This window comes from Pristis pectinata, chromosome X, assembly GCF_009764475.1.
Source record: "Pristis pectinata isolate sPriPec2 chromosome X, sPriPec2.1.pri, whole genome shotgun sequence".
NCBI lineage: Eukaryota > Metazoa > Chordata > Chondrichthyes > Rhinopristiformes > Pristidae > Pristis > Pristis pectinata.
In genome coordinates this window covers 9,745,659-9,755,647 of record NC_067450.1, presented here as the reverse complement: position 1 = coordinate 9,755,647, position 9,989 = coordinate 9,745,659, and the positions used below count along the sequence as shown (strand labels likewise).

The 9,989-nt window shown below is 45.2% G+C and overlaps 1 protein-coding gene across 1 annotated transcript; it reads left to right on the top strand.

Annotated features, from left to right (window-relative positions):
* Positions 1-2,381: 2,381 nt before the first annotated feature.
* Positions 2,382-7,129, top strand: LOC127566857 (SPRY domain-containing protein 4-like). The gene is made up of 2 exons (XM_052009345.1): positions 2,382-2,512; positions 6,064-7,129. Exons 1-2 carry the CDS (start codon positions 2,425-2,427, stop codon positions 6,600-6,602), a joined length of 627 nt encoding a protein of 208 aa, XP_051865305.1. The 5' UTR covers positions 2,382-2,424; the 3' UTR covers positions 6,603-7,129.
* Positions 7,130-9,989: the final 2,860 nt, after the last annotated feature.

The window sequence follows — 9,989 nt, the reverse complement described above, 5'->3', positions numbered from 1 at the left end:
TGCATGGTAGATTGGACCTCATGCACAATAGTATGTCACTGCCAAGGGACCCTCACACAAAACTGACACAGGGCCCCCTTCCAGCATCTCCTTACCATGCCTTTTTCAAAGTGGTATAGTTTCTAAGCTGGTGTCCCAGTGCCACATCCCTCAGTACTGCAGCTAAATACTAGCCTTGATTTTGCACCCACAAGTCCCTAAAGTCATGGTCGGAACTTAAACCTCTGCACTAAGTCATGGTCATCGCTAAATATTAAATGTCATTTTGTCCTGGTCATAAACGAAGGCAATTCGTGTCAGAGAGATCCAGCACAGGAAAAGGCCTTGTAGCCCACCAAGTCCATGCTGACTATCGAGCACCCATTTTTGTTTTACACACACTAACGCTACCTGGACACATCTTATCCTCCCCAACTTCCCATCTATTTCCCCCAGATTCCACCGTTCATCTACACACTGGGGGCAATTTACAGTAGCCAACCCGCACATTTTTTGGGATGTGGGAGGAAACCGGAGCACCCAGGGGAAACTGGTGCAGTCACAGAGAGAATGTGCAAACTCCACATGGACAGCGCCAAAGGACAAATCGAACCTGGGTTGCTGGAGCTGTGAGGCAGCAGCTCTGCTACTTGTGCCACCCTTAATTTTGGTGACCCATTGCTGTCCTAGAAATAAGACCGAAAATTTGTATCATGTATCACACTAGTGCTGCAAAGAGGGGAAGCAACAATTTTATATGATGCCTGAAGGCATTGATATTTTGCTGAGCCCAAGCTATCAAGCTCGATTAAACAGACCTGGCATGAGGAAACTCGTATAAAGGTATTTCTTTCACAAGTTCCAAGCACTGCAAAGTGTTGTGCTTGTGAAGGAAGTGAGTTCAGGGGCATATTTGGGGTAGGAGAAGGATTGCATGCTGGGAGAAAAATGATCAAGATGGGAGAGAATGGGTTCACCAGTGGATGGGGTGGTGGGGCAAGGAGTCAACCGAGGAGATTGAAAGAAGGTTGCTTAGAAACTGTATTGGTCATGGGTCTGCCACAGCAAACATCAGTATCACCTATGGTCTTGAATATTATTGAATAAATGATGGATGAAGAGGGAGGTCGGTAGCATGGATGTGAGGTGGGTGATGCAAAAGATGGGACCTCTCATGGTGGAGTCCCAGCCTGTTGTTGTGCTGTAAATACGTAATTATCCTGGCAGTGACAAGCAATAGTCGATCCCAGCACAATGTTAACTAATCTGCCTGGCAACAGTTCAAAAAGGGGTTTGCACAGGGAAAATATCCCCCCTCCCCCTGTGTTTCTGACAGCAAAATAGCATGAGACACACAAGTGCAACTCACCCTAGGAAGTGCCAGGTTGAATTTGCAGATTGACACTAAATGACCTGAAAATGGTTGTTATCATATTCCACTCCATCAAAATTGCAATTTCAATTGTGCTGTGCTGAAATAAACAGCTCTGTAGAACCAAATCTTTTGGCCGATATCCCTAAAGTGTAAATGGGACATCAAAATGCCATGTTTGGTTTTAAAGGGGTAATTTTGTGCAACTATTTAAACATCACCTAGAGAAAGATGACAAATGCATTCTAAATAGCCACTTGGCAATAGAAGCACTCTCAAATAGAATCATAGACTTGTCCGTTCACAGTTCCTGCTGCCTCGGGAAAGCAGCCAACATAATCAAGGACCCCAGTCATTCTCTCTCCTCCCCCCTCTCATCAGCCAAAAGGTACAAAAGCTTGAGACCACATAGCACCAGGCTCAACGACGGCTTCTGTCTCACTGTTATCAGACTCTTGAAGGGACCTCTCATAATCTGAAAGATGGACTCTTGACCTCACAATCTACCTCGTTATGACCTTGCACCTTATTGTCTGCCTGCACTGCATTTTCTCTGTAACTGTAACACTATATTCTGCATTCTGTCTTCCCTTTGTACTACCTCAATGTACTTACGCATGGAATGATCTGCCTGGATGGCACGCAAACAAAAATTTCTCACTGTATCTTGGTATATGTGACAATTATGGCACAGGAAGCCATTCAGCCCATTGTATCTTCTTGATTTCCTAGCATGGCAATCTCGCCGGTCTCGACCTAAGGATCGTCGACCTCTTGTTTCCGGCATTTGTCAGTCCTGTTGAACTGCTCTGGTTCTGCAGAGACAACAAGGCTGCGGAGCTCCGCCGGGTCTCTGACACCGGGCTCCCTGCCGTTACTCCGTGAACAGTGCTTGCAATCAACGACATGACGATAAGAATCAAGAGATACATGTGAAATGAATACGAATCAACCAAAACCGAAGCCACGACTTGCAGTGCTTATTTGCAATAACATGCATTTACAAACTCATTTCCCGCGTTGTCCAGGCTGCCTGGCGACGTCATGACGTCGTGTGCGCGGCTCTCTGGAAGATGGCGGCGGTGAGGAAGGTGTGGGGAGTAGTCGGAGTGACCGGACTGCTGTGGGGGCGGCGGTTCCCGAAAGGTTGGAACCGACGGTGTAAGTATGTTGGTGCTGGAGGTGCAGGAGTTCCTACAGGCGTGCATGGTGCGCGTTTCCAGCCGCGTCCAGGTCGGGGGCTCGATCTTTGGACGTCCTTTTAGTGTCAAGGAGCGTTTTGTAGTCACAGCTGTAATGTAGGTTGGTGCACAGCAAGATCCCACAGTCAGTGATGTGCGAATGACGTGTTGGGAATCCTCAGCAGGTGAGGTTGCATCAATGAAGAGAGAATGTCAAACGCCAGCTACTGTTCATCATCATCTGCCTTCAGTGATGCTGGTTAAATAACAAATGTGGCCAAGGTACAGAGGAAAACTTCACTACATTTCTTCACGTAGTGCCATGGGACCTTTATTGTCCAGAAGAGAGAGTTGACAGGGGCCCTGGACTAAAATTAACTGAAAATCTCATCAGGTGGCACATTAGCTGCTGCCTCACAGCTCCACTGACTTGGGTGTTCTGACCTTGGGTGCTGTCTGTGTGGAGTTTGCACATTCTTCCTGTGACCATGTGGGTTTCCCCTCGGTGCTCGAGTTTCCTCCTACATCCTAACAACGTGCCGGTTGGTGGGTCAATTGGCTGCTGTAAATTGCCCCTAATATGTAGGTGAGGGGTAGGATCTGGGGTGTTGATGGGAACGTGGGGAGAATAAAATGGGGTCGGTGTAGGATTGGTGTAAATGGGTGGTTGATGGGAACATGGGGAGAATAAAATGGGGTCAGTGTAGGATTGGTGTAAATGGGTGGTGGTTGATGTGCATGGACTCAGCTGAAGGGCCAGTTTCCCTGCTGTATCTCTCTACGACTATAAAGTGGAATCTCTGGTCCAGAGCTCCCCAGTACTCCATTGCAATATCAGCCAAGGTTACCCATGCACGTGTTTGGTAGACATAAAGAAAATCCAGAGCACTATTTGTAGTATTTGACAAACAACAGGCAAGTTCTGCTTATGTCGCCATTGGCAGCAATCCTCTAATTCACTGTTGTACATCCTGAAACCATAGCCAGAAGCCCTTTGCATTAACAAGGTGTTGTCAGCCTCACTCTATGACACCTCCCTCCTTGTCCATTGACACCACTTTCTATAGGTCTGTGTCTTTTTCAGCTAGCATTCCATGTGAACTGGAAGCAGCTGTGAATGTTGGTTTATGGCCTGGACTTAATATGCCAAGAGCCAAGTTGAGGAACTTCAAGTGGGACAACAGGCTTGGTGTTTGGTGTATTCTTCACTGCACTTCACCCTAAATTTAGCATCTATGTTTCTCAACTATTCCCTGAGCTCAGCTTTGGTAAGGAAAGGTTTCATTAAAATAAAACCACAGGAGGCAGCAATTTGGTGGTGCTGTCTCATATGTAATATTCTCCCAGATTCTTTACATTTCACTTGTTCCCAATTTGCATGATGTTTTAGGCACCATCTCAAAAATCACATGTGGTAATGAATCCTATGGTTCAATAGCCATCCCTGTAAAAATATTTGTTCTTCCTAGGTTCTTCCAATGAGAATGTAATTGTTTTTCAGGATCTTGGCATTGCTGGCAAGACCAGCATTTATTTCCCATCCCTAATTACCTTTGAGAAGGGTGGGTGTTGGTGAGTGAGCTGCCCTCTTTAACCAACGCAGTCCTTCTGAAGGTGCTCCCGCAGTGCCGTTGGGGAGGGAGTTCCAGGATTTAGACCCAGTGACGATGGTGATGTATTTCCAGATCAGCATGGTGTGTGACCTGCAGTTGGTGGTGTTCCCATGCACCTGCTGCCCATGTCCTCCTCAGTGGTTGTAGGTTTGAGAGGTGCTGAGGGGTAGCTTGGGTGAGTAACAGCAATGCATTTTGTAGATGGTACACACTGCAGTCACTGTGTTGATAGTGGGGGAGGTAATGTTTAATGTGTTCAGTGAAGTGGCAGTCAAGCAGCTGCATTGTTTAGGATGGTGTCAAGCTTCTTGTGTTGTTGGAGCAGCCCTCAAGTGAGGGATATTCCATCACACCCCTAACTGTGCCTTGTAGATGGTGGAAAGGCTTTGGGGTGTCAGGAGGCGAGTAACTCACTGCAGGATACCCAGCCTCTGACCTGTCACCATAGTATTTATGTAGCTGGTCCTGTTGACCTTCTGATCAATGGTGACCTTCCCAGAACGTTGAAGGTGGGAAGCTGACAATGGTAACATCAAGGGTAGGTGGTTATAGTCTGTCACATTGGAGGCATTTTATGATGTGAATTTTACTTGTTACCCCATGTCTGAATGTTGTCTGGGTCTTGCTGCAGGCAGACATGAACTGGTTCATTTGCTGAAGAGTTGCAAATGGAATTGAAGTGTGTAGTCATCAGTGAACATCTCCACCAGACCTTATGATGGAAGGAAGGTCAGTGAAGAAACAACTGAAGATATTTGGGCCAAGGACACTGCCCTGAGGAACTCCTGCAGTGATGTCCTGGGGCTGGGATGATTGACCTCCAACATCCACACCAATCTTCCTTTTTTATGAGGAAGGACTCCAACCATTAGCCTGTTTTCCCCTTGATGCCCAGTTTTGCCAGGGCACCTTTGTCAAATGCTGCCTTGATCTCTAGGGCAGTCATTCTCACTAGGATTCAGCCCTTTGGTCCATGTCTGGACCAAGGTTGCAATAAGATCTGGAGCAGAGTGAAACCCAAACTGGGCACTGATGAGCAAGTTATTGGTGAGCAAATGCCACTTGATAGCACTGTCGACAACACTTTCTACTACCTAACTGATGAGTGAGAGTGGAGAAATTAGGCGATAGTTAGCTTGGTTGGATTTGTCCTGCTTTTTGTGAACATACCTGGGCAAATTTTCCACATTGTTACAACACTAGCAGTTACCTAACAATACTGGGACATCTTGGTTTGAGGCACAGCTAGTTCTGGAGTGCAGGCCTTCAGTACTACAGCTGCGATGTTGTCTTTGCTCTCAGCTGTTTCTTGATAGCACATGGAGTGAATTCAGTTGACTGAAGACTGGTTTATGTGATAGGGATCTCAGGAGGGAACTGAGATGGATCACCCACGTGGCACATCTGGTTGCAAATGCTTCAGCCTTGTTTTGGCAATGATGGGCCCTATCCTCGTTAAAGATCACTATGTTCTTGGGCTCCTTCCTCCTGTTAGCTATTTAATTGCCCCCACCCTTCTCCCATTAGTCACAACTTAGATGGAGTAGGACTGCAGAGCTTTGACCTGATCCATTGGTTCAACATGAAGGATAATGATAAGCAATAATCAGGAGGAGTTTCTCTCCCATCTAGCCAAACTTTAATCCCTAACTGCAACTTGTGTTTCTCTAGCATTTCCCCCTCGACACTGGAGCTATTCCAGCCATCTCTCTTTCTCTCCCCTGTAGTCTGAATCCCTTCTCTCCTCACACTGCCCTAGTAGTTCATTATTAAACCCAAGAACAGAACATTGGTGACAAATCCTTGTATTTAAAAGGAATTGATTTGCACTGTCTAACTGGGGAAGTGTCCCAACCAATGATTTTTTTTGGTGGAATGGGTGGGGTAGCAGTATGTAACATTGTTTTTGTGTTTACAGATTTAAATTTCAAACTGGATGAGAAGACTGCCCACAGTTGCTTGGACCTGTTCAAAAAAGAAACAGGAGTCATCTACCGCATGATAGGCATTGACCCAACCAAAGTGCCAAGGAACCCTGAACGCTTCACAGACTGGGCTGTGGTCTTGGCTGATACGCCTCTGTCATCTGGGAGGCATTACTGGGAGGTAACGGTGAAACTGTCACAAGAGTTCCGAATCGGTGTGGCAGAGACCAACATGTCTCGTGAAGAATGTATTGGTGCCAATAACAGCTCCTGGGTCTATGCTTACCTCCAAAAGAAGTGGTATTCAATGACCTCCAATGAGATGATACCAGTCAACTTCTTTGGAAAGCCTGATCGAGTTGGCTTTCTTCTGGACTGTGAAGCCAAGAAACTGAGTTTAATAGATATTGAGAAAGCTGCTGTTGTTAACACAATAATGACAGAGTTCAGAGCACCACTTGTTCCAGCCTTTGCACTTTGGGATGGAGAACTCTTAACACATCCAGGCCTGGACATACTACAAGGCATCTGAATCCTTCCCATCTGCTGATCATGATGCCTGATATCTGGCCTTCATTTTGTTCCGTGTGCTTGTCATTTTTAAAGATATGGTTGCTTTTGTAACCTAGCTCAAGTCAAAGCTGTATATGCAGGGTTTGAAGCAGTGTTATCCTTTGACTTTATATAGTATCTCAAAAGCTCAAGTGACTGTGCTCTGTCCAGCTTTGAGTAATGTGTTTTACTGCCAAGGATACTGAAAACAGCTTTTGTTTAAGAAGTGGAAGAAAACACTTGAGAATTTGATCCTTGTTAACAATACAGATGAAGGAAAAGGTATTAGCTGGGCTTGGGACTCTTGGCTTTAGGTAATTACATAACCAATTCTGGAAATGCCAAACATTAATGAAACAAAACCTTGTTACTCTTCTTACTCGCTTTTTGTTGAGCCTCTCTAGGTCTGGATTAAGATGGGAGATAGATGGAATGAGTGGTGCCTGGAGCTACAATCATGAATATTCTAGCTGTTGTACTGTGATATAAAAATCTATGCAACATCAACTTGTATCTATGTGGCACCTTCAAGGTAACAAAACATTCCTTAGGAGAAGGGTTTAAGATGGTTTGCAGATGAAGCAGGGGTTATCTGTGCTCCAGAATGATTCTAGAATAACGAGTAGTTTTTGGCAGATGAGAATAGGACACAAGTGTTATGTGGGCCAGCCAGATGTGGGCGTGTGGTTGCCTAATTCGCACTTATTTCAGTGACACACTACTGACAACTGATGAAAATTTTACTCAAGCTCTTAATTGCAAGGATAACATGCAAGCACTTGCACAGTATGCTACCCATCAAGTCACTTGCTCAGACTTGTGAAAAAACTGACTCTGGGACTCTCCTTTCAAGTGTTGGTCCTAGGGCCTCTCTGCAAACCCAGCTTCTGGTGCTGTTTCAGTGTTTGATAAGGAGTTAAGTCCTGTTTCCAAGACCCATCTCCTTCCATTCTCTATTGAGACACTACCACATTGATAATCCAGTTCAGCTCTGACCTATTTCATCCATGTTTGTCCTGTTGCAGCTGGACTAATGATAACCAGCCTGTCATCTGTTTTCCACATCACCAATAATGTAGTACCCTGGTTATTGGTACTGAGCCACAGAGGAGCACAGAATTTACATGGAAAGAAGAGATTGAGGGAGGATAGGGGGCAATGAACTCAAGAGTGATGGCATAATTTGCTCAATTTCTATCACCATAACTGAGTGGAGCACATCAAGAGGCATACATGGCTGTAATTTAAGTCTGTATATCAAAGTGGCGGATTGTTCTCAGGGCTGTGTTTTTGTTAATATGTTAGTATTCTTTATGTTTGGTGAGGAATGCCACTACTGAGGAGTAGGACAGTTCTATTTCAAGCATTGAGCAGGAGAAGCATTGAGTAGGCGGCACGGTAGCATAGCGCTTAGCGTGACGCTATTACAGCGCCAGCGATCGGGGTTCAATTCCCGTCGCTGTCTGTAAGGAGTTTGCACGTTCTCCCAGTGTCTGTGTGGGTTTCCTCCGGGTGCTCCAGTTTCCTCCCACATTGCAAAGACGTGCGGGTAGGTTAATTTGGGTTTAAAATGGGCTGCGCGGACTTGCTGGGCCAGAAGGGCCTGTTACCACACTAAATAAAATTTTTTTAAAAATTTAAAATTTAAAAAAAATTTAAAAGCTCATGCAACTCTTTTAGGACCTCGAAGAACAGCCCTTGATATACCTGTGCAATGTCTTCCCTGTTTTTCACTTCAGCTCTCCTTAACGTCGCCAAGTAATTTTGCCAATCATTGCTGAATACTGGTCAAATTAACTGCACATTGGACTGCAGTAACTAGCAGATGGGTGATACGTGTTTCATCTGATCGGCCTGGGCTGGATTTGAGTCTACGGCCCCTAGGTATTAATCCTACTTTCCAGCTCTTGGGCTGTCGCCCTGTAGGTTACAGCTCTTCTCAGAACTTCCAAATGTGGAAGTTCCTATTCTGTAACCGTCTCTGCAGGAAGAGCATAACTGACTGCCCATGTTAACAGGGACACATGGCTCTTCAGTTGATGCTTTGTGGACCACATTCCCAAAAACTGACCAAAACTTAATAGCCCAGCAGGCTGTGAGAGAAACAAGCAGGCAGTGTAAATGTACAGGCTTACCAAGAGGAAAAGATACAAAGTAGATGTATATTTGCAGAAGTTTAACCATCTCTTTCCCTCTTTGAACTCCATGTGGAGTGGCTGCTGACAAGATTTACAAGTCAATACATCAACAACAAACCTGGTTCCATCAAATCCAGATTTGTCCCCATCTGCCTTTGAAAGTGTTAAACCTCAATCATAAAATCCCTTCACTGATCTTTCAGAAACTTACTTTCTCCTTCAAAAACAGTATTGTTATATAGTTGATCAAATAGAATTTCAATGACACTTCTTAATGTCTGTGGACTGGTTAAATTACAACAATGAAGGTGGTGCAATCGAAGGAGGGAGATGATGGGGGGGGTGGAAGTAGTAAAGTCAGACAGTTAGATATGTAGATTCATCAGTATATTTGCCTGCTGAAGTTGTAAATGTAAGGCTGACAAAAGACAGGCAAAAGGTGGTGGTAGTGGGAACCTTAGTTTAAGATTGGAAGTGTTGGAGACAGCTTGTAACAGCCAGCGGAGTATGGCTTTGAAGTACAGCCTCTCAGCCACAGTCACTGCAGGGAGGGGGTGACCTAGTCAGTTACCAGAATCCATGTCACCACAAGATAAAGGAGCAGAATTAGGCCATTCAGCCCATCGAGTCTGCTCCACCATTCAATCATGGCTGATTTTTTTCCCCCAACCCCATTCTCCCGCCTTCTCCCCATAACCCTTTAACCCCCTTACTAATCAAGAACCTATCAATCTCTGCCTTAAATACACCCAATGACTTGGCGTCCACAGCCCTTTGTGGCAATAAATTCCAGATTCACCACCCTCTGGCTAAAGAAATTCCTCTTCATCTCAAGACATTCCTTTATTCTGAGGCTGTACCTTTAGATCCTAGACTCTCCTATTAATGGAAACATCCTCTCCATGTCTACTCTATCCAGGCCTTTCTGTATCCAGTAGGTTTCAATGAGATCCCACCTCATCCTTCTGAACTCCATTGAGTACAAGCCCAGAGCCATCAAACACACCTCATACGTTAACCCTTTCATTCCTGGGGTCATTCTTGTGAACCTCCTCTGGACCCTCTCCAGGACCAGCACATCTTTCCTTAGATACAGGGCCCAAAACTGCTCACAATATTCCAAATGCAGTCTGACCAAAGCCTTATAAAGCCTCAGCATTACATCCTTACTTTTATATTCTGGTCCTCTTGAAATGAATGCTAACATTGCATTTGCCTTCCCTACTACC